The sequence below is a fragment of the Ailuropoda melanoleuca genome, chromosome 16 (genome assembly GCF_002007445.2).
Source record: "Ailuropoda melanoleuca isolate Jingjing chromosome 16, ASM200744v2, whole genome shotgun sequence".
NCBI classification, from domain to species: domain Eukaryota; kingdom Metazoa; phylum Chordata; class Mammalia; order Carnivora; family Ursidae; genus Ailuropoda; species Ailuropoda melanoleuca.
This window is the reverse complement of record NC_048233.1, coordinates 86,527,480-86,553,272: the sequence shown is the minus strand read 5'-3', so window position 1 is coordinate 86,553,272 and position 25,793 is coordinate 86,527,480. Positions and strand designations below refer to the sequence as shown.

The window sequence follows — 25,793 nt, the reverse complement described above, 5'->3', positions numbered from 1 at the left end:
TTCAAAATTGTTTTGGCTACTGTATTTGCTTTGAATTTCTGTGTAAGTTTTAGAATTAGCTTGTTAATTTCTACAAAAACTCCTGCCTTGATTTTGATTGGAATTACATCAACACTGCAGATCAGTTTGGGGAGAACTGACATCCTAACAATACTGATTTTTCTAATCCACAAACACAGCAGCTTTTTCCATTTATTTAGATAGTCTTTGAGTTCATCAATACTGAGCAGTTTTCGGCATTAAATCCTGCACACGTTTTGTAAACAGATGTATGTCCAAGTGTTTTCTTTTCTCTATGCTATAGTAAATGGTGTACCATAAAAATTCCAAATTCCAGTTGTTTGTTGCTATTATAAAGAAATACAACTAATTTCTGAATACTGACCTTATTATATCTTGCAATTTTGCTAAATCTACTTGTTAGGTCTAGGAATTTTTTTTATATATTCTTCAGGATTTTCTGTGGAGACAATCCTAACCTCTGCGAACAGATTCAGTTTTCTAGCTTCCTCTCCTGCCTTATTGTGCTGGCTGGGACCTCCCCGCATGAGGCTGACTGGGACTGGCAATGGCGAAGATCCTTGCCATGTTTCTTGATTTTAGGGGTATCATTTTAGTCTCTGATCATTAAGAATACTGTCAGCTATGGATTTTTTTAAAAGGGGGCCTTATCAGTTTCTAAGATTCCGTCCATTATTAATTTACTAAGAGGTTTTTATCATAAAGGAATCTACTGAAATGACCAGATGGTTTTTCTTCTTTAATCTGTTAATATGAGTTATACTGATTGATTTTTTTACTGAGACTGTATTTCTACAGAGCAGTTTTAAGTTCATAGCAAAGTAGAGGGGAAGGAACAGAGACGGCCCCCACATGTGCACAGCCTCCCCCATTACCAACACACCCACCTCACCCCCAGAGTGGTTTATCCATTTCAATCACTGAACCCACAATGACACAACATAATTACCCAAAGTCTACAGTTAACCATCATTCTTGGTGCTGTGCATTCCAGGGATTTACCCAAATCTATAATGACACGTATCTATCATTATGGTATCATAGTACTTTCACTGCCCTAAAAGTCCTCTGTGCTCTGCCTATTCACCTTCCCACGGCCAACCCCTGATCTTTTCGTGGTCTCCACAGTTCTGCCTTTTCCTGAACGTCGCACAGTTGGAATCATGTAGTCTGTAGCCTTTGCACTGGCCTCTTTAAAGCTCTTAGTGATATACATTTAAGATTCTTTCATGTCTTCTGAAGGCTTGACAGCTCATTCTTTTTCGCACTGAGGAATATTTGTTTGGATATACCACGGTTTATTTATCTACTCACCTACTGAAGGACACCTTGGTTGCTTCCAAGTCTTCACAAGTGTGAATAAAACTGCCATAAACATCCATGTGCAGGTTTTTGTGTGAACATCAGTTTTCAACTCCTTTCAGTGAATACCAAGGAGCTGGATTATATTTAGTTTTGAGAAAACTGTCTTCTACAGTGGCCGTACCATTTTGTGTTCCCACCAGGCACAAATATGAGTTCCTGTTCATCTGCATTTTCACCTGCATTTGGTGTTGTCAATGTTCTGGACTTTGGTCATTCTCACGGATTGATCTGTGAAGGATGAATGAGCCCTGCATTCCCAAGATACACCATAGTTGGTCATGATGTATTATCTTTTTAATATATTGCTGAATTTAATTTGCTAATACTTTCTTGAGGAATTCTACAACTAAGCTCTTGTGGAATCTTGTTAGTTTTCTTTCCTGTAATATTTTGGTCTGGTTTCAAAGTAATGATGGCTTCATAAAACGAGCTGGAAAATGGCCTCTCTTCCATATTCTTGTAGAGTCCTTAGATCTTTGGTGGAATTCACCAATGAAGCTAATCCGTGCCGACAGTTTTCTTTGTCGGAAGCTTTTAAACAGGAATTAAATTTCTTCGATAGGTCGAAGTCTGTTTCTGCTAGCTATTACTTTCTAGAGTGGGCTTTGGCAGTACTACTCCTTTAAGGAAGCTATCCGTCTCCTCTAAACCACTGAAACTGTCTACCGAGCTGTTTACAGTATTCTCTTATTATTCTTTTAATGTCTGTAGGAATGCAGTTATGTCCCCGCTTTCATTCCTATAATGTGTATCTTTTCTACATTTTCTTAAGTTAATCTGGCTAGCTTTTAGGTCTCACTGATTTTCTGTACTATTTTTTCCTTCTCAATCTCTTTGATTTCTGCTCTTATCTTTATTATTTCCTTCCTTCTGCTCGCTTTGGGTTTCATCTGCTCTTCCTTTACTAGTTTAAGGTGGGAGGTTAGATCGTGGACCCAAAACTTTGTCTTCCTCTCTTCTTCTTCTTCTTTTTTTGGTCTTCCTTCTGTAACTGATACAAACATTTAATGCTAGAACTTTCCCTCTACTACTCTCACTACATTCCACAAATCCTGACATGCCCTGTTCCATTATTCGTCAGTTCAAAATATGTTCCCACTTCTCTTGTCATTTCCTCTTTGACCCTGGGGTTATTTAAGTGTGTTGCTTCATTCCCAAATATCCGGGGATATTCCAGCAATCTTTTTTATTGATTTCTAGTTTAAACCCATAACGGTCTGAATAAACACTGTGTATGATGAAACTATTTTAATTCACAATGTTTTGTTTGATGGCTCAGAATCTGGTCTATCCTGATAAAAGTTCCATGCGCATCTGAAAAGACTGTGTACCGTGATGTGGCCAGGGGACAGCTCTGCAAGTGTCACTCATGTCAGCCAGGCTGCCACTGCTGTTCCGGTCTTCCATACCCTCACTGGGTTTCTCTTGAGATGCTATGTTGATTTCTACTAGAACCACTTCCAACTGACAGAAAAATTGCAAAGGTGGTACAGAGCATGCCCACCTAACCCATACCCAGTTTCCCATCATTAGTACCTTACACTAGTACAATACATATCCCAATTAATAAACCCATGTTGATGCATAAAATCCACACGTTAGTCAGATTTCCTTATTTTTTACCTGAAGTCCTTCCTTCATTTCGGAACCCCACCCAAGACATCACATTGTATTTAACTGTCATGGCTGCTCAGCCTCCTCTTGGCTGTGACAGTTACTCAGACTTCACTGGTCAGGTAGGTACTGTGCAGAATGTCCCTTAACTGAAATTTCTCTTGTGTTTTCCTCATGATCACAGGGTCTCGGAGAGGTGTTAACACCACACAGGTAAAATGTCATTTTCACTACACCATGACAAGAGTGCAAACTGTCAACACAACTTATCATTGCCTATTCGCTTTGATTATCAGGCTGAGGAAGTGTCTGTCAGAGTCACCGTCAAGTTGCTCTTTTTGTTATCTTTCCATACAGAACTCTTTGGAAGGAAGTCATGTTGTGTGGTCTACAATGAAAAGTGGGCAGTTATGTTCTTCCTCCTTGAGGAGGGAGCACCTACACGAACTATCTGAAGTTCCTCTGCAGGGGAGATTTGTCTCTTCTCCATTTATTTATATCAGTGTGAGCTAATGAGTATTTTGTACTTGGGTTCTAAGACAACACAGCTTTGTTTTATTGTACAAATTATTACGCTGTTGTTGCTGATTGTGTGAATCTGCTTTGGCCAATGAAAGCTCTTTCAGCTGGCTCCTGTGTTCCTCTGACATAACCCCTGCCACTTACATTGTGGAAAGGTTTTGTAGGGTTTTTAGTATGTCCTTATTTTTGTACTACATGACGCTCTAGGCTCCTCTTGCCCCTCGTCGTAAAACTGACCATTTCTCTGAGAATCCCTGGTTCCTTTCCCTGGAGAATGGTGTGAAAAACCAAGATCTGGGAACTCATCCTTGTTCCCAGTGGCATGTCATTACTTCTAGACCCTTGCAGCCCACAAAGCAAGTCTTTTTGGTTTAACTCTTCATGGCTCAGTGTGGGTAATTTCTGATGTCCTGTACTAATTCTCTTCTTGAGTCGGTCCAAGTTCACCAATAAGCCCATAGGCACTCTTCATTTATGCTGTGGTTTTTAGTTCTAGGATTTCCATATGACCCTCCACCTCTCTGCTCAAATTCCCCACCTGTTCACATATTGTCTATTTTCCCCACAATCTTTTAACATGCTAATCAGAGTTATTTTAAATTCCCTGTCAGTTCCAACATTTTAAAAACTAGTTCTATAGACTACTCATGCTCGTGAGTTTTTTGGGATTCTTTTTATCTTGTTTGTGTTGCAATTTTTGGTTGAAAGGTGGACAAGTTGTGTAGGAGTAGAAATCGATGTAAGCATTATTTCTGGAAAGAACATATCTCTTTTTCTCTAGACCTTTAGCGTGGGGTTTAAATCAATCTAAGGTCAGCAGCTGAACTAGGTTTGCTAGGACTGACTTCCCTCAGCGTGTCACAGACTTCAAATGCGTCTCAAGTTACTTTGTATTCATAGTTAGGGCTGGTTTGCCAAGTTCTTCTCTACGTCACTCTTTAGCTTACTCTTAGATCAAGTTCTTCCCTTTAAGCTTGCTCCTGTGCCTGACAAAGTCTCCTCCCACACTAGCCTGTCCTGTATCAGCTGACTGCTGTTGTCACTGGAGGCCTGGCTAAGAATGGGAGCAGCGGGAGAAATGCTATTGTTTTGGTTTAGCCTGTCTCAGACAGCCGAAGGGTCCCTAGGTCTCACTGACCCTGCTTCAGTGGAAAAGGATCTCTAATAGTTGGTGCCCAGAATGTGTCCCTGCCTCTCCCATGGGCTAGAGGATTTTTTTCTGGTCCCTTCTCCCCACTGCAAATGGTCTTCACCTGTGTCTTTATGACTATGGGATTTCCTTAGTGGCCTAAGAGCTTCGTTCAGCAGGCGCTAGGGGAAGGATTATGGTGGGGATTCGTGCATTTTCCCCAAAGGCTGCTGCTGTGTTTCCTGAGGCCCATTCTGCAAGGGGGGCTTTCTTTGGCCTCTCGGCCTGCCCCGCCACAGCCATTTCCCTGAGAAGAGCTTGCAGGTGTGCGCGAATTCCCCTGGCATCTACAGCTCTCAGGTTTCTTTGCCGTCCTTGTCCCCTAGGGAGCTCTGGGAATTACCTAGCCTACTACTGGTCTGCATTTATGGAAAACATATCTGAACTCTTAATTTTACCAAGATGAAAAATGAAACTATGAAAGTACCCCAGGTCCTTGGTGTAAGGTAAGAGCTAATATATACTAACCTACCCCTTCTCCTTATTTCTTGAGTTTTATTAAAATAATCTAAAATGTACTGTTTTTTCCAACATGTGGCTTATTCAATTATTCATTCTGAACATTTAACCTTCACATTCATATTAATAATAATTTTCAAACCGTATTCATTTCATTTATCATCACTTTTTTTTTTTTAAAGATTTTATTTATTTATTTGACAGAGATAGAGACAGCCAGCGAGAGAGGGAACACAAGCAGGGGGAGTGGGAGAGGAAGAAGAAGGCTCATAGCAGAGGAGCCTGATGTGGGGCCCGATCCCACAACGCCGGGATCACGCCCTGAGCCGAAGGCAGACGCTTAACCGCTGTGCCACCCAGGCGCCCCATTTATCATCACTTTTATGAATATTATTCCTTTAAGTTCTTTAACTTATTTTCTGTTTGGTTTTGGTCAAGTCCATCTTCAGGTACTTCACGCTGGGAACAAAAGCCTGAGGGAACGCTGAGGTCACTGAGGTCACAGAGTCAGGGGAAGGCCTGCTCTGCCCTCACACGTCCTAGCAGTCAGCAGCAGTGCGCCAGGGGCACAGTCCTGCCCTCTGCTTTCCGCCTTTATTTCGCTTCACATATGAGATGCCTGGCAATCTGATTTGCTTTGTAGTTAACCCATTTTCTCTTATCCAGACACTTCTAGGATTTGTCCTTTCTTCTTGGGATTCATAAATCTCATCAGGAAAAGGCTAAAACCTGAGCGCTGCCCTCCCTTTTAAATTTAATCTTGCTTAGCATTTGATCACTTTCTGATCTGAAGACAAGTTCCTTCTGGTCAGAAATTTCCTTCTATTGTTTCTCTTTTTGTTCTATCTTCTCTGCTCTAGATTATACAATTACGTGTTTTCTTTCTTCCATTTGAAAAGATGCACCTTTTTTCTCAGATTTATTCCTTTCTCAAGTCAGGGTAGTTGATATAAGCCTCACAGCACCATTTCAGGTGCTTTCAAACCATCTGAAGAGATGGCGCAACTGTCGTGAAGCCTGAGGAGCAAGAGGACAGTCCTGCACCACTTGATTAATACCTTAAAAGTCACTGGTTACATTCTTTAAAATAGAATTTGCAGGAGAAGACACAGACACAGTCAAAATTGCAGACACAATCCCCAAATTACAAGAGCTTTGAAGCACTGCTGCCAAACTGCCCCTCCATTACCACTAACCAAAGACTGAACAAACCGGGAATAGAGATGAGGAATTTGGGAAGTGGAATGACTGTGTTCACTACTTTGCTAGAAACCAAAATGACATCACTGAAAGTACATCCAGAAACCTTGGAGGGCTGATATTTTCATATGCTGACAGCAGCCTCCTCTGTCCTCTTCATGCCCTCTGGTTTACTGGAGAAATCTAACAGTGAGTGAGAAAATACAAACTCTAATCTCTAAACCACATACTCCTGGAGTGCTCACATATACATACCTCTTTAAATCCTCAGGCTCCAGGGAACAATCAGAAAATTCTGACAATTAGTAAGTGAATTAGCACTGGACAGAAACTGTGAAGAGTAACATGATAAATATCACCTAGCTGGCCCAGGGCACATACATGGGAAAAGCAGACCACGCTTCTGATTCTGAAACACTTGGCACAAATCTGTCCTTAAAGGCCGTAAGCCACCTGCCCACCCATTTTAAAATAGCCTCACAAACTGCAGCGCCCTCACATGTGAAATCCCCGAAGAACCAAACTGAAGCCTCAAGTTAGTACGTGTAGAAAAGAATCATAAGATGGAAAGCATCCTTGAAGTGCCACTTGGAGGAGAGAGAGCTGCCCACTGACCAGGAGGAACACCTACTTTCAATTTCATAATCAAGAAATACGCTTCTCTTGTGCTACATGTTTTGTTTATGACACCACTTGTTATAGCTACATTCTCATGCTACTTTAAATAACCAAACACTGCCAGTAAACAGCGCTCACCAAACGCTATCTTCAACTGTATCCCTATATCCCACGCTCACAGGAAACTAACTCAGAGTTCATATGGCGGACAAAGACTCAGCACCTGCAATTCAAGGGCATGAGATTGTAGCATATCAACCAACAACTTTTAGTTCCTAGGAAAATCTAAAAGCAAAACAAAATGGCTCAGCATTTGTAAGACAAAAGGAAAGCTTACGTGGGCCTCCGTGTCTCAAGTAAAGTCAGCAGTATCTGGATTGCACTGACTATGGCTGATTCATTTTTCTCCTTGTGGAAAATATTTGATAGAAGCTGCTCTATAATTTCTTGCCTAGGGAAACAAATAAATAGTCAAGTCCTAATTGTAACACCAATTAACAGTAACGTCAGAGAAGAAGAGCATGGTACCAGTAAGGCAAGTACTCTCAAAGAGCTCAACCCCACTTGGGCATATCTGTTTCACTTAACAATATTTAATTTTTAATACATTTATTAAACTAGACAAGTGATCCTGCTTATTATAAAATCTAACTCTCCCGCATGTGTTCTCCTACTCCCTCCCTCCTTTCTGGAGAACCACCTGGGCCCTGCTTGCCTTTGCCAATCTTGTTGAGAGCCAACAAGTATTTCAAGACTGGAAGTCACCTCCCACTCAGACCAGGGTGCTGGTGGTGGTGGCTGTGGGTGGTAAGAAGATTTGGAACTCTTCACCCCACAAAAGGGGGGAATTTTTCAAAAAAGGCTAATTAGAACCCACAAATGGCTTCCCACAAAGGCATTAGCGTATGATTAACTAAGATCTAAAACACATAAAAGACAAGATCAATTGTTTCGTTTTACCCTATAATTAAAATTTGGTAAATCAAAATAATATGGTAGCAATGAAGTGGATTTGCCTGAACTATTGCCCAAAATGTATTTTCTATAGGCTCTTCCCATTACACACTCAAGGCCATGATGAATGTAAAACACAAGGGTAACTTATTAGGTAAATTTATATGGACATTCTCAAGGAAGATCTGCTTCTTAGGATCTCAGTAATTTTCAGCAGCCAAGTGAATGAAAAACTGGAACCTCCCTTACAATGGGACATAAAGCTGGGCCGTCCCTGTTGCTCACCCAGCGGAGATGCCAGTCATCCCGAGGTACAGCTGTGCTCACTGCATCCCAACACCAGTCCCCTTACCAGGCTAAGGCAGCAAGTAGGAGAGATCTCTTTTTATTTGGGCGAAGCAAATAAAACTGGTATCTAACCTAACTTCAGAGGACCCCCCCCTTAATGGAACAAGCTTAAAATGGTGAGAACTTTACCCAAAAATAAGTCACTCGACACACAGCAGTCTATAGAATAAATACGAGGTTTGGGATTGGGCTCTAGAAAACAGACAGCTTTTTCACAGTAAATATATATATTTTTCAAAGACCAGCCTCATGCCCCGTACAGGACTATGAACACAGCATCCAACTGTAGCTGTCCACCTCCTCATTCAAATGTCGTGTTCTTACCTATCAGACAGCGCAGTTTCACAAACGCCAACCCTGCGGGAGCCGCTAGCAAAGAGGCCCTCGCCAGCTCACGGTTTCATCAGCTGACTAGAGCCATGAAAGCAGCCTACTCATCAACAAAAACGATACGACAACCAGCAAACATGTGATGGTCAAGATGTAACATAATAGCTAAACTATATTATGAGTCTTATCTGAACACACAAATATCACCCAATACAGACGAAATCATAAACTGAAGGACTAAGCTATTCAAATAAGATAAAATGAATGCCTTCATATTCCTTAAGTAAGAAGGCATTTATTTACATGTGAGAGAAAACAGATTTACTCTCACATTTAACAAAACCGGAGTTCTAGGATGAGCATTAGTAAACTCCCCATGGGACTTGTTCTAGGCATGTAACCCTCCAGGGACTTTTATACAGGCCTTTGAGACAATGGCGCACTTTTGTTTTGATTCTGCTTTCTATATGGGCAGTCAGAGGAAAGCTAACTAGCTTGACTGGGATCAAACCCCAATTCATGCTAAGCTCCTTTGTATCAAAAATTAAAAGCTGCACAGTCCAACCTTCTCTAACACAACTGGTTTTAAAGGAATTTTTAAACTTCAGAATTCCTCAGTCACTAAACTGCATATACTCAATTTAAGCCCTGATGGCTTCCCAAGCTACTCACCATCTGACACTTCCATCCACTTTCTCAGAGACCCTCTGGCACCCCTACCCATCTTTATCATTCCCTCTAACCTGAGCTCATTGTAAACTCTTCCTTCCGTGCTGCACTACACATATGTCTGTGCTTATACAGACAGTGGCACCCCAACTGAGAGCTGTCAGGCAATATAAAGAGCTGGGTAATCTGTATACTATGTCTTGCCAGTAGATTGGCCTAATAATACAATATTGCTATACTATTCATTGTTTATCAAATATAAACAGATATTATACATTAATACGTAATAATATATCAACCATATACAAATGCTGTTATGATTAGTAAGTTTACCAAGCCCGCAGAAGCCCTTGGTCACTGTGTATTTCCTTAATCAGCAGATACTAAAAGAACCACCATAATGTGGGAGCATATCTGATTATACTGAAAGGGGCTGGTTCTCACTCTCAAGACTGCAGGAGGCTGTGGTAGAGTAAGTCTCCCCACTGCTAACTGCAGTGAAGATTTAACTCAGTGACATCATCGGACCCCTGACTCATCAGGTCCATGAATCTGAAGAAATTTACTCCAACTTCTATTTAATGATGCCAATCCTGAGCACGCAGCTGCATGATTGCATCTACAGCTACCCGATCCAGGACTAAAGACAGTCTGCACTGTAACAGCCAGCGTCCACACAGATTCCACATCGGAGAGGGCTCCGGTGGCACTGACACTCGGTGCTCACCGCTGACCAGTCCGGCATCCGGGGGGAACCTGCTGTCCCAGACAGCCACTGTACTCAAACCGTAACGAGTCTGAACTGACCTAAGTGTAAAACACACACCGGCTTTCCAAAACTGCGTACGAAGAATATAGAATACCTCAGTAATTTTTTTTAAATGAGCACCTGTTCAAATATTTTGTATCAATTAAATACATTATTAAAATTAATTTCACCTATTTTTTACTTGAATGTGGCTACTAGATCATCTGAAATGACATCTGACTTTTATTTCTATTGGACAGTGCAGCGCTGTCATGAACCATATGAGATTGTTGGTATTCAACATTTTTTTAACTTACTCAAACGGCAATTTTACATGGTTCAACCTAACACTACTATAATTACCAGCATTTTAATGTGGAATGTCTTATATTTACAAAAAGAGTACATATGCTATAATGCCAAGAATAACGGAAATGGGGAAGGAAAATGACATTTTACTTTAGAAGCTGATAATTTAAGTTTTGCCACTTCAGAGAATTAGTCAACTCCCTTCCTGGGAAAATACAACTTTACTTCTAGGATGACAGAGTTTAAAAATGATACCACGTCTCATTTGTTCCTTGCTCATCTCACACTTGCCAGGTAAATAATACACAAAATGTTCTCTTTTAATACAAGGGCCTTCCAGGCAGTTAAGCCAAAAGAAGCCAAATGAGCATCAGTATCTAGAAGGACCAGAAGAGGACTGACAAAGTCATTAGCCGAGACAAGAGTGGTGGCATCGAGCTGAAGCAGGGCTACCATTCACACTGAACAGTGCTCACTGTATGTGCACTCCTTCCATTTCCTTGTCCAAAGTGGGGAAATGCCTGATTGTTCTTTACTAAAACCACTTCCAGCTGTGCAGCTGCAGGTCAAATGTAGGCCCGTGCTCAGTGGCAAATATTCTTTCAGAAAATGTGTAAATCTAGGAAAGCTAGTACCCATGAGTTGGCCATTCACAAATCTCAAAACAGCACACCATCCTCAAACTATTTTCCACCCAAACATGAGATGGCTGCTCCCAAGGAATTGTCTGAAAATAAGGGCGGAGCAGTACAAAGACAAAAAACATACAAGACTTGTAACCCTTCAAATCAGGTCTGGTCAGGTTGCCCCAGTCAGCTGCAAAGGTATAGTAAACCCCAAGGAGAGCTTCTGGTAAAAATCCTTGACTACAGTGGGTCAAGTCAGTTTGTGTAGCAGACAATTCTTCACCAAAGACCTGCGGAGAAGCTGACTGCTGTCATATGAGGGCTTTATGGAATTCTAGTTGCAGCTTTTGGAAAAGTTCGAAATCTACATGTAAATGTCATTTCTTTACATTCTTACCCTCCAGGTAAGGTCGCCACTGGGCATCACAAATGGCTGAGATCAGATAAGCCGGTTCTCCTACCTTCTCCGCGACCCAAGAGTATTTTGCAGGGTTGTGATTCCCACAGATGGAAGACTTACCAACCACTCACACTGGTAACACATTAAACAGCATCAATTAAAAAAAAGAAAAAAAAAAGAACAAGAACAGAGTTTTAAACATACTTTTCTAGAGTGGCAAGCAGGGGATCTGGTTCTGTACTGTTCTGAATTTGTAACATCTGGTCTCTGCTCAAGGCGAACAATTTCACAAAGTGACTGTGAAGCATTTGAATGCCGCTAAAGGAAAAAAGTACAATTTTAACTATAAAACACGTCAAATGTCAAATTTATAACAAAACGTTAGCAAGGAAATTGCTTAAGAAATAACACAAATTAACACTGGCCATGAGAAGTTGCAGTGAGTAAAAAGTCAAGGTGAGAAGAACTAACATAGACACAAGAGTATGATTCTGCCAGGCTAATGAGCTTCACGTATCAATACTGCACAGTACAGATCACTATGTGTAGGGACATGGGATCAAAGTTCTAGCAAGGAAAAATTTCTACAACTGAGAACTTGGAAAAAATACACCCCCCAAATACAGCTGACCTTTGAACAACATGCGTTCGAACCGCACGAGTTTACTTACACGTGGATTTTCTCAATATGGTATAGTACTAATTTAAATGTATCTTCTTTTATGATTTTCTTAATAATATTTTCTTTTCTCTGGCTTGCTTTATTGTAAGAATATGGTAAGTAATACATATACAAAATATGTGTTAACTGATGCTTTGCCTTATTGGTAAGGCTTATGGCTAATAGCAGGCTATTAACAGTTAAGTTAATGGAGTCAAAAGTTTTACACGGGTTTTCAATTTCATAGGAGGTTGGCACCCCTAACCCCTATGTTGTTCAAAGGTCAACTGTATATATTTTTATCAGCATAGAAGCTGATAAATCGGCTTTTAAATCAGCACTGATTAAAAAAAAAAAGACAAATATAGCTTCCTGGAAGATACCAATGGGTAAGAAATATTACATGTTCTCCCAGTGTACAGTGTGTTTACCTTACATGAAAGGTCTAAAATCTCAGCACCCAAATGCATTATGTTCTGTGGCACGCGGCACAGCCCACAGACGGAGCAGTTACGTGTCCAGCACAGCTAGACAGTGATATTCCAGCAGAGATAACTACATACACCAGAATATCAAAATCCATTGACTAGAATTAGGAACCTAACATTTCCTTAATAAATATAAACTGGTCAGTATGATCTTAGCATAGAATTTATCACTTAATACAAAGCAGAAGTATCGATAAGACTGTCCAGAGGCAAAATTAACTTTCCTGCAAATCAAGTAAAGAAGCTGCTAATCCTCCAAATGCTTTGTCCTTGAAAGAAAGAGAGAAGAGAAAGGAAGAAAGAAAGAAAGAAGAGCTGCAGGTGTGGGCTTCTTCTTTATCAGTTTCTCTGAGCCTTGCAGACAAGTACACTTTCCTGTTGAGCAATCAAGTTCTGTTTGAGAATGTGAAAACCTAGTGACAGGCAAGCCCCGTCCATGGACAGGTATTCCCCATGAACGGGACAGGCCACACTCCCGTCATCATTCTCCACGGCCCACACTGGCCACACCTGCATCACACGGGAGCGTGTTCGGACCATCCAACTCCCCTGGCCATAGGAGGTGTTATCAGCCGAACCAGACTGCAGGCTCCCGCTAAGCAGGGCTTCTCCCACTCCAGCACCCGATACCAGCACACACTGGGATGTGTTCTGAATGTTAACAGGAACAATAGCGTACGGGAGGACCAGGTGCACTGTCCCAAGGGGAAGATGGGGAATCAACAGAACCTTTAGTGATTAACTTTTTTTGGTGGGGGGAGCCTGTTTTAGATAAATTCCAGGTATCAAAAGTTTTTGAACACACCCAAAGAGAGGGACTAAATCAAGCTTTGTGAGCGAGAATAAACTCTGGTTACACACCTCTCCCTTTGTGCTATTCCTCCATGGTCTCACTCTTCAATCTAACTGGCAATCTAAGGTACACCAGAAGGTCCCCTGACCTCCCCATGACATACCCCGCGCATCTGCTTTAAATCACCTCCTTCCCAGAGAGCAGGTTGGGCTGCAGAGCTGTCATGTCCACAGGCAGAAATGGCTAAACACGGGCAATCCCATGGGGCTCAGGCAGCGACGGAAGGCGGCAACAAGAGGAGCAGCAGAGCTGCCAGCTTCCTCTACCAGGGCTAGTCCCGGAGACCCCCCAGACAGGATCCCCCAGCACAGAGCTCAGTCTTCAAACTCCAGAGCAGCTCCAATTCTACATCCAAGTCAATCCCCAGCTCCTGAGACAAAGCCACACCTGTCAGTGCCAGAGGCCAGGCCAAGAAGTACGAGTGCCAAGGGCCTAGCACTCTAGGGGTTTGACGGTGGCAAAGCTTCTGATGTGCTGCCTGGACAGCGTAGCCAGAACAGAAAACACGAGGGCAGATGTGGCCACACCATTTGGGCTAATGATGCGCATACAAGGAAAACGAAGCAGGACAGAGGAGGTCTGGAACAAAGGCAAGCAGACTCAGCACGACATCCCAAGCTCCAGAAGTTGGTGCTAGAACCAGGGCCGGCTGTTTTCCACATTTCTGAAAATGTTCCAGGCATCAGCAAAATGTAATATTTGTTAAAGCCTTCAGTGCTTAGAAAATCGTCAACTTTAAGAATGCCAGATTATACCTGTCCTCTACCTTCACGTCTCGTACAATTACGCTCCATGCACAAATAAACACGATTCCATTTTTGTTTTTTAAAAATCAAGTTTACAGTCACACAAGAGAACTTACATCTTCTTCTTGCGATGGATGAACTATTTCCACAAGTCTCTGGATAATTTGCTCCTCATTTAACCACTGTAAAACACATTGTAGAGGTAATCATAGCAATGCGTGGCTCTTGTTCAAGCCCCAATGAAGATTAACATACTTGGAAATATCCATCACATTTTAAGTAGAATGTTACAGGTTTCTCTGGACTTTGAACACTACAGGAAATTAAAAGTCCCCCAAGGAAAATGCCAGTGAATATATTATTTAAACAGTAGCCAACACTACCAACTATGCCCGAAGTTACAATTCCCACATACAAATATTCTAACATCAGCTTCTTAGCCACAGGGTGATTCTCAGACACTAAGCACTAAAAGAGTCTGTATTTTGTTTGGGGGGTGTGTGTGTGTGTGTGTGTGAAATTTATACATTTTCTGTTAGACAGTATTCACCCTAAGACAGCATCAGAGGGGCGCCTGGGTGGCTCAGTCAGTTAAGCGTCCAGATTATGGCTCTGGTCAGGATCTCAGGGTCAGGCCCCGCCCTCAGAGGAGAGTGGGCTTGAGATCCTCTCTCTCCCTCTGCCCCCAACTCAAATAAATAAATAAATAAATCTTTAAAAAAAAAAAAAAGCTTCAGAAAGACTGAGAAAAACAGAATTTAGTATCAAGCCTGTGGGTTAAAACAGAGATGAACTTTCAAATTCCAAAACCAGTTAAGGGCCATAGGAAACAGGGGGCAGGGCACCACAGCAGCAGAGTTTACCTGCCCTGTCCCGAGTTAGTAAAGAACTAGTATCCTGCCCAGGACAACCCTTTCTCACCTATATGTGGAGCACTGCTGGGAATGAAAATAGGACGAGGAGAAGAATAAAGGAGAATAAATTAAATATCAGCTAGTAGAATGTTAGGAACAGAAGCAACATAATAAACAGCCAAGAAAGGACACAAAAACAAAAACAACCTCAAAACAAAAGCCTAAGGTTAAAGGGAAATTGGGGGAAGGGGGGAGGCACAGGGCTGGGTGGCAAGAAATCAAATACAATTTGCTAGGGCACAGCTGCCTGCTCCTTAAAGAGAAAGGTGCCCAAGGGAAACGCGAGAGCGCACAAAGCTAGGGGTTCAACTTTACATTTCAAGATCAGTTTTTAAATGGGGACATGAATCACCCTCCCAAGGATCTCGAAAATGCAGATTTTGATTCAGCAGGGCAGAGGTGAGACCTGAGTCCCCAGGTGACACCTGGGGTCACACTTTAGTAGCAATGGGGGGGAGGGTGGATACTGACCACCAAGGGAGAAGGAAGGAAACTTTGAGGGCTATTTTCATAGCCCCACACTCCTACTGCCTCCACAGCCATTAATAAGCATTTACTCCCCCATGGCGGGCACCCAAATCAAAGTTTCTAACTACCTTTCCCCCAACCTAAGCCTTTATTAACTGCCTATCACCACATCCCTCCAGAAGCACATCTATTCCTTTAGAAGTGGCCCTAAAATTCAACCCAGAAGTGACCAAAGGAATTCTAAGAAACTATACTTAGTAATTTCCCCCTAGAGCAATCCAAATATAAAGGTGACCCCTCCCCTCGCCCTCAACAATCTCTCCTGGAATCCTCAACACATTCTGGGAAAAGATATTCACAAAAACACACCTAAAAGGAACCAGCACCCCAATTTAGGGTCCCTTCCCACAGGTAACTCCAGGACATTCACTAGGTACCCTCAGCTGGCGTCTTCACAATGACAACAGTTCTCAGGAGACTTCTGTCTGGTTCTACAGACCCAGCCCTAACCCCTAGCCCCGGGCACGCCTGCTCACCTCAGCACAACATGCCTTTCCTGGAACACCACCTGACAGACCCTCCCGCCTCTCCTCTGGCTGCTCGAGGCTTTAATTAAAATCAGCATTTCCAATAAAACTAATTTCAGAGAAATGAGTAAGTGCTGGGTTCGAGGGTGCGTATTACGGATGGAATGGGTTGGGGAAGGCTCTGGAAGAAGGCAGTGAAGAGAACGAGAGAGGAGGAGACAAAAGATTAAGAAGCAGCAGCAAAGATAAGAGCCCGTGAGAAACCTCATCTTCCAGTTACTCACACTCTCCCTCTTCCTACCCGAATTCCACTTAAGACAGCTCTTCAAGAGGCGCATGTATCCTAAAATAACCATCTACCAAAATTTAAAAATGTGTCCTTTTGGAAATAAACCCCATTCTCTTTCTTCTCCTATGATCTTAACTACCCACAAGAGGAATGTTACCCTGAAGGCTGATTTCCCGGAAACACCCGCCCCCAGGAAACACCCGCACCCATCCTCACAGCCGTGACCCTGTGGTGAGGTCACGCTCTCAAGAGCGACGCCACATGGCATCCTCAGAGATCTATAACTCCCAATCTTCTGCTCTTACCACCAGACCAGCTTTAAACACATTTTCAACCCGTTCTCACTGCCCCACTCCCACTGAAAATCAAACCAGCAAAGGGCAAAGAACCCCTCACAAAGAAACATCCCAGGAACCTCTGGATGTGCACATCTTGAAAACTAATCCTGGGGGGAACAAGAGAACCTACCTTGGAACCACGTTTCTTCCCCACCCTGCCCTCCTCCCCACCCCGCCAGTTTCCCAGACAACCTTTCCCTCCGTACCCTCTGAAATCCCTCCCAGCACCCAGCAGCCCTGTCGGCTCCTGGACCACTCCCCACCCTGCGGCAGGAGTCCTAATTGTACTCACGTTCAGCACATCTTGCCTGGGCTGCGGAGGCTCAATGCATGTCAGGAGCCTGAGCAACAAATCCATGATGGCCGAAGTTCCTATGTGCTTTATTATAAGGTCTACAAAATCACGTTTCTTCTTTAAGAAATCCACAATCTAGAGGAGAACAAACCAAAACTGAAAGACACATAACTGGGGAATATCAACTTCAGAATGTATTCCACCCTGATCCCTCAAACTGGCCCCTCTCAAATCCCACCACCATCTGAAGTGGAGGGATGGCAAATGCTGAGTTAGTGATCAGATGTAAAAGCGGAAAGCCTGCTAATTGTTAAGTATGCAAAAAACCCCTTAGGAAAAAACTCCCAAATTATCACACATTTCCTCATATAAATATACCATAATAGAATCTTATATTTCTGTTGACTTTTATTATTAATTTTCAAAGAATAAGGATAATTTAATACCCTATAAAGAGCACGAGAATATACCATTAAACAGTTTATGGACATAAAGCAAGTCCATCAGACTGCACTAATATGCAGAATAAATATTCAAAATCCTAATTAGTCCCCAGCAAGTAAGAAAAAAACTTCGAAACATCAAGTATTTTTAAGCGAGTCTAAGTGGCTAACTCACCCGCTACAGCAACACCACACATGGGTCTGATGTCAGCTGTTCCCCTGACTAGATTAACACAAGAAGGGGGAGTGTGGAAGAGTCGGGCAGCTACACAGAAGGGACACGAGAAGTCACACCTGCCACCTGGGTCTCTCTGTGCCAGAAGAGGGAGCGTGTTCTGTCCTGCACACCCATGTGGGCCTTCTGTCCAGAGGCAACCAAGTGTCTCTTCAAAAGTCCCAGAAGCAGCGAGGCCAGCGTGGCAGCAGCTAAGTCTCACCAAAATCTCTCAGAAGCCCTCGAGGTGGGGCTGCCCCGCTTAGCGCTCTGGACAAGGAACCAAGGCGCAGACCAGTTCAGTCTCTTGCTAGAGCCAAACCGTGGCTGCCCTGAGGTTTGAACTTAGGTCTGTATGCCACGAAAGCCACAAATTCTGCCATCATCCCACGTGTAGAAGTCTATGAGCCAGAGATGACAAAAGTGCTTCATGCTATCCGGTACAAACGAGCAGCAACTCTCACAGACTGCTCCTTTCAACAGGGAGGTTAAACGTCCCAATATAAACCTTCAAAAAGTTAGATGCAATTCATCCACTCACAAATGAATCACACAGTAGTTTTTAAAAGCACAGCAAAGGAGAAAAGAGGGAAAAGTCAGATATAACCAATATACCGTGTGATTCAGTGGCGAAAGCACCGGCTCAGGAGCCCAAAGGCACAACCTCCAGCCAGTGCTGTGGACAGCACAGCAAGGACAGCAAGATGCCCTCTATGGAGGATGACACCGCTGAGACACTAACCCTCCCGGTACCGTGAAGCCACCCCGCAGCTGGATGTCCTGGCCCGGGGGCAGATGAACAACTGGGGCGGGCCAGCCAGGCCGGGCCTCCAGTTCCCTTGTTACCCGCAGCTGCGTGCACGCTCACTAACATCTCGTGGGATGGGAAACCTTCATTTACACTCTCAATTCTCAAACGGAGAGAGAGGTGCTACGTTTGACCTTTTCCTAGAGCTAGAAGAGCGAGGGTGACTCAATCTTCTCATTCTCATTCCAAGAGTCCTAAGCCAAGAAGCACAAGCAGCCGCACAGTGACCAGGCCCCTTTCTCGGCACTTCATCGCAGAAACCATCACCTGTGCACAGACATGTCTGACCCCGAAGGCCAGCGCACACACTCGGAGTCCCAGCAAGCTTCAAGCATTCTCGCTCTATATAAAGGTATGGAGAGAACCGGAGCCTGTGAATTTGGGCTCCCCTGGCATGAAGTGAAGAGAAAAAGCATGATGAAGGTGGCCGGCCTGTGTCAGTAACAGCTACAACCTTCTGAAAGGACCAGTACCTCAGGCTGATCGGACAGTGTGCACTTTGCCAGAATGGTCAGCAATACTGTTATTTCTCACCAGAAGGCAGAAGAGGGAAAGACAGCCTGCCTGTATTACAATAATGATGATTTGGGGATTACTATCTAAGAAAAAAAGAACCTCAATTCCAATACATTCAGGAGAATAATCCTGCCTAATTAAGAACGTGAAAGAACAATCTTGTCTTTCTACAATAAAGCCATGCATCCAGTTTGCCTTGGCAAAGGACAGACATACTGGGCCTAAAATAGTTCCATCCCTCCATGTCTGCTGATGGCAAGGACGGGTCACGGAGCCTGTGTTCCATCAGAGAGGAGGCCAGGCTCGGCCGATCGGACCAGCTACAGCCCTGGCATCACACCCTTGCTCGCTGCGCTCTGGCAGGTCTGTTTGCACGTGAGCATCAGAGGCTCTCGTTGCTCCTTGGGTGCCTGTTTCCAGAAGTGGATCAGAATCTCCTGGTAAGCACATCCTTCTTCACACCAGTATCCACTACAGCAGTGACTCTCAAATTTTAGTACACGTCAGAGTCATTTAGAAGACTTACTAAAAATCCCAGATCTCTGGGCCCCACCCTCAGAGTGTCTGATTCACTACGTGTGAGGTGCGGCTTACAAACTTGCCTTTCTAACAAATTCTCAGGTGGTACTCATGCTGCTGGTCAAGAAACCATACTTTGAGAACCACTACACATATAGCAGATCCTTGGAAAATCAACTTCCCAAGTGTATCTGAGTTGTTTAGGAACAAAACAGATGTCAGGGGCGAGGGGAGGAAGGGCAGGAGGAGAGGGAGGGGACAGTTCATGCCACAACAGTAAAGTAGGATTTTCTGCCCTGCACTACTGTTTAGGAACGGAGTCTAAACAGAGACGTCTAGAGGCACCTGGGTGGCTCAGTTAAAGTGTCTGACTTTGGCTCAGGTCACGATCTCAGGGACGTGGGACTGAGCCCCACTTGGGCTCTGTGCTCAGTGGGGGAGTCTGCTTCTCCCTCTGCCCCTCCCCCACCTCATGCTCACGCTCTCTCTCAAATAAATAAAACCTTATAAAATAATAATAAAAAAATAAACAGAGACATCTCAAGCTTAACACTAAGTTTTTGAGTGGAATCAAAACAGAAAATAATCACCATAAATTACATTTATGGAAAAGCTTTTTCATGTAAAGCCTCATTTGTGTTGTGCTCATCATCAGGGGAAAGAAAAACACAAACTGTCACTTCACCAGAGTCACTACAACCCCACTCACACCTTCAACCCTCAGTATGAGCCATGGCGCTACCTTCGCAAGCGGACACCCCACGTTCTCATGCTTGTAACTATTTGTCAAAAGAGGAAACCAAAGTATACTACAGAGCTGAGCTGTGAGGCACTTAGAAAAGAATATGTCAAGTGAGAACGTGGTCATGAACGTGTAAGTCAGGGTTAAGTCCATATACTTAAAACACACTCGTCTACAGAACCAGTCTGGACTGAAGGCACACTCAGAACACAATTAATGGGGGATCATCTCAGGGGGATGATCAGCCCTCATACTTACCTTCCGGAAAACGATATTTACCTGTTCTGGTTTTCTGCTGATAAGAATACTGAGCACCTTGCTGAAGAAACTGGCAAGTAGTGGGTTCAAGGGGGAGTCGTTTAGGAGGAAGCTATATAACCTCATGAGCAAGGACTCGTCTTCCCCCAGCCTATCGTTCATCTGGGAGACATCAGAAGTGAGCAACTCACAAGATATATTTGGGTACCTAGAAGAACAGGACACTTGTATCATCACCTGTGTTAACAGTTTCATTACAGAAAGTAAAACACAAATCAGAAAGGCTTCCTAAAATTTTGTGAAAAATAACAAAATCATCTCTGGGAATTAGAAAGTCATTTCAATCCATTCTGCTCAACCTCTAGATTAAAGTGAATATTCTAAAAATTACTGTATCTAAAAATTACTTCTACAGCAAGCGTGAACAGGATACACTTTCCCCAACAAAACTGGAGCGCACCTAGAGCTCGGGAGCCTGGGGAGGCCGCGCTGCAGGGCAGGGCGTGGGCTGACTCCAGCCACAGCCATTGGCAGCCCGCTCGCCCGCTCGAGCAGGAAGCAGCAGAGCTTGTAGGACAACCGTGGGGGATGCTGGTTTCCAGGAAACAGCACTACACACGGCACCTGGTAAGTCCTCAAGACACATTCAGGTTCCAAGACTAGCCACCTCTATTTTCACATAGGCTGCAAATGGTACTAAAAAGCTGTTTTGGGGGGCTTATCAAGTGTTCAGTCCACACTACACCTTAAGAGAATCAATGTTCTAACACAGGGAAGTAGAGAACAAGACATCAGCCTGAGTCACCCTAATGGGAAAGCTGTGTACAAAACACAAGCTCTCCACGCCAGCCTTCCCAGGTCTTCCAGGATCAGCCCACCATCAGGTCTCACTGCTGTGGGACACAGACCTCCTCCATAGACCCCACAGCCCTGGAACCCCTAAAGCATGCTTGCTTTTGACCCCCAGAGCACTCTCTCTCTCTCTCTCTGAAAACCAGACAGCTAATCCATTTTCTCCACTCACTCCTTTTACCACAATTTCTCTTCTGTTTTCAACAGCAACAAATGCAGACTCCAAGGCCGGCCCACACGACACTCTCCGCCACCAAGTTGACTTCTCTGCTCTGTACGCCCCCTGTCAAGCAGCCAGGATCCAAGACCAACTGGAGTGGCCATCTGGAGTGGCAAGTCAAAGGCTGGCTGGACAGGGAGGTGACAAAACAGCCACAAGTTGCTGTCCGACAGGAGAGGCAAGGATTGTACTCCAGAACACATATGACACCCCTCGAGGCATCCAAGACAAACAAAGGCAGCCCGCTGTGAGGCCCCTGGCTCGAGAGGCCACCCGCCACAAACCAGAAGGCTGCAGCCCCCAGAAGGTCTGCTGTGAGGTCGGAAGATGGAACAGTATGAGAAATGTCCCCAAGTGAACCTTAGACAGGAGGAAGAGAATGGGAAAGAAAACAGAACTGGCAGGTGTGTGGGCATGAAGAGCACATTATCAAATAACTGTCTTCTTCTGTGGCTCAAATTAAAGTCTTTCTTTCTTACTTTATGGAACATGTGGGCTCAGAGATGCCATAATATAGTCGCCATTATGTCAGGGGCAGGATAACGCAGCGGTTGCAGGTGCGGCTTCTGAACTCACACCACTTAGGTTCAGACTCTGTCTCTACCACTGATGAGCTGCATGACCTTGGACAAGTTACTTAACCTCCCTGGGCCTCAGTTTCCAAGTATGCAATATTAAGATAAGAGCCTTTACCTCACGGGGAAGAATAACACAAAATACTAAGAATAAATGAAAGCTAGCTACTTTTATTCCTCTTTATTTTCTACTTTATAAAACTTCCAAAATGCTGCTGTGGGGGGTTGGGGGTGCATTGTCTCAACTGCTCCAATTTGAAACTGTTGGCAAATAAAGCACTGGTAAACCAAATGCATAGGGTGTATTCTCCAAATTCTGACACACAAGGTCCAGAACAGGGCATGGGCATTTAAAACATCTTTTTCATGAAACTTTCAGGTATTTTTCCACAGTGACTGAGACATTTGATCTAGATAAAGAAGCACAAATATGGAGACTGGGCACTATACATAAGGCTCAAAGTCCTGGTTCTGGACGGGCTGGGGCGCCTCTTTCTCTCCTCAACATTAAACAAGCTTTTAACACACCCAAAGACCCCCTCCATTTCTCACTGCGGCAAGGCCTCTCCCCCTCACCCACTGCATGCTCTGACCTCAATTCCCTTGTAGTGAGAACACAGAAGCAATGAGAAGAACTGCACCCCAACCTGCATCTGGGCGCCTTCCTCCTCCCTATCCGCAGAGCCAGCTGCTCTTAAAGCTGCCCTCCACCTGACCTTTTGCTCAGATGGCCTCCCACCTACACAGGCACAACACATCCCTGGATGGCCCACTCCCTCTGTTTGTCATTTCCCTCCGTACTGCATGGCTCTCACCAGCATACAAACGTCCCACTATTTCTCCCACCAGGGATAAAAACACCACCACACCTCTCCTGACTCCCATCTGCCTGCAGCATCCACTTTCTCTCCTCCTTTTCCGGGAGACTCTTGAAAGAGCTCTCTGCTTTGTCGCCAGTTCTTCCTCAAAGGCATTCCAGCCAGGCTTTCACCTCCACCACTCCAGAGAACCTACACTGATGGGGCCAAGTGCTCTGTGCTGCAAGCGCCAATGCTCACATGGCCTGTCAAGAGCAGCATCTCTCCTTCCCTTGGCTTTCAGGGTGGCAGCCCCTCTGTAGGAAGCTTGACCCAACCAACAACATCTTAGCTTTAGGATTTATTATACTACTTAAGGACCTATTCTCAAAGTTCTGTTAGTTCAAATTTCTGCTAAATTATTTAGAACTGAGGTATTTGTCATTAAGATTAAAAAGGTTAGTGCAAAATGACAAACGTTTAATACCTTGTATATGATCACTGACTTATAACAGCGATGAGTTCAATCCACGTGTGTAACTAATATGAAGTTATGAGATTCACAAAATACAGCAATCACTCTACCACCCAGACTCTATAAATACTAATTTTCTGAGATGACCACAGGTCAACCTTAACTCCAAAAAGCTTTCAGATCCCATCTGAAATACCCCTCTGCGTATCCAGCTGTATCCTGTATCTTATGCATAGCTGGGGGCTCCATCCTGGCCAGAACTGCAGCAGAGAACTCATCTGCCCAACGGAAGGCATGCTTCCTCAAAATAGTGCCATCCAGAAGGCTATGTGTCCACGGAGGCACACCTGCTCTCACAACCTCAAAGTTAGCACAAAAAAAGCAATGACCAAGGCAATACTACAAACACCATGACTACTTTTTGGTAAAATAAGCACCTTCCCTAAGGTGTGCTGTGCCTCTTCTTCCCAGCTAAAGAGGTATGAGCTTCATTCAGCCGGCGAGGAAACCAAACCCAGAAGGGTAAGCCCTTCGGCTCACGTTCTGTAAGAGGGGAGTGTGACACCCCTCTTCAGGTTGGCCGGATGCAAAGCCCGCAGCACACCGGCTCCTACCAGGATGAGCCCCACGACAAGCCACGCCCACCCGTCCTGGTTCACTGGAAAGGGAATTCCAAAACAGCAAAGTGTCTGTCTTCTGGGAGACAGGAGTATGCTAGTCTTCCTGATGCAAAATTCCTTTCCTCTTCTTTTTTAGGGCACTGATTTGAGTGGAGGTTGTCGCTAATGCTAGCTGTCAATCTAACGGCCAGCAGAGAAAATAACCTCACCTCCTTGGAAGTCTAAACCACCAGTAACCTGAAAGCATTAATAAGTTTTATTTCTCTGACAGCAAAATTCTCCCCACAAAGAAATAAAAAGGTATCTGAAAAGAAGAGACTAGGGGAGAAAGGGCAAAGAAGAATCTACCAAAAGCCTTAATTCTTCCTATTCCATTAAGTTTATTTAATGGATAATCAATGACTTTTTGTTCCTGAATCTGTTCTATTTTCTGGGGAGGAGGGAAAGAGTCAAATACTTCAATCAGAGCTGGAGATGGGAAGATAGTTCACTGAAACCTTAATACTCTACATGCACGCGGAATGCTCACAAAGGGTTTCCAAGCATGTGCAGTCCAAGTGTCGTAAGAGATGGTGATGAAGCCCCCGCCCCGCCCCCAGGCACTACTACTCTGCTATGAGCAGAGGAAACTAGTGAGGACAGAAACCCGCTACAGTGATCCAAGGTGCTAGTTACTTAAATTTAGCTCCACTGATTCACCAAGACCCACCCCTTATCTTAACAGAAGCCAGAATTTCTTGTACCAGTAACAGTATTCATAACCCAAGCTCTGGCTTAGATTTGCCATGTGATCTGGGGCAGTCACATAATCTCTATCTTCCTATTTGCAAAAAGAGAAAATACTTACTTGAATCGTCTATTTTCAGAAACTTCATCACTGTTTACAAAGCACTTTGTCCCTCCACAGAGCCTTCTGACTGCAATTTAGAATGCTCATTTTAAAAACCCTGTGATTTCACTGGATTTGGTTTAGAATGGATGAAATGCTCCACTGAGTCTGTCACTCTTGACCATCTAACACGCTAAATGTTCTACAACAGCTCTGGAGAATTGCTGGACAACGAGAATAATATTCTACCCCCACTTCACTTCAGTCCCACCCTAAAGAGAAGATTGAATTTTCTTACTTGTATCTGATCTTCTCATCCATGTCTTGAGGTGGTTCTTCTATAATGAATGAGACTAAATCTTCGAGACATTCTGCTTTTAACAGAAACTCTATAAGTTTGCGGTTCTGAGCTTTACATTCCTGTAAAACATCTTCCTCATCCATTAACTCCTTCAGTGTTACATCTTCTCTTTCTAGAAGTGTGTCTATGTGGGATGATGAATGAAGATCAAATTTCCAAAACATGCTGGTCTAAACAAAATGCAGAGAGTATTTCAAATAAAATTTCAACTTCACATATTAATTTTTCAAATTTCAGTTGAGTTTTACAATCTAAAATGCCAACTTGAGTCACATAAGTAAAATAAGTGTCTATTGAACCTATAAAATACTTTCTAAATAAGTAAAATCGGCAGGATTTTTCCTTCTCAGAAAATAGTTTTATTGACAATAAAAAATGTTGACTTAAAAAATGCTTAAAGAATGCTTAAACTTGGGATGATTTTAATCTACAAAATTAACCCATCCACACTTTTAAGAATTTAACGCTGGGAGGGGCGCCTGGGTGGCTCAGTCGGGTAAGTGTGTCCAACTCTTGATCTCACAGCCATGAGTTTGAGCCCTAATACTTAACAAAAAAAAAAAAAAAAAAAAAGCAAAAAGCAAAAGACATTAAAAAAAAAAAAACCCTGACA

The 25,793-nt window shown here is 43.6% G+C and overlaps 1 protein-coding gene across 1 annotated transcript in view; it reads right to left on the bottom strand.

The window, feature by feature from the left end:
* PPP6R3 (protein phosphatase 6 regulatory subunit 3) overlaps positions 1 to 25,793 on the bottom strand; it is a 101,099-nt gene that overhangs the window by 45,924 nt on the left and 29,382 nt on the right. The window contains 7 exon segments of the mRNA XM_034644845.1: positions 7,326 to 7,439; positions 11,577 to 11,647; positions 11,649 to 11,690; positions 14,237 to 14,302; positions 16,949 to 17,086; positions 20,473 to 20,659; positions 25,118 to 25,350. Of these exon segments, the coding sequence (XP_034500736.1) occupies positions 7,326 to 7,439; positions 11,577 to 11,647; positions 11,649 to 11,690; positions 14,237 to 14,302; positions 16,949 to 17,086; positions 20,473 to 20,659; positions 25,118 to 25,344 (845 nt within the window). The 5' untranslated portion in view covers positions 25,345 to 25,350.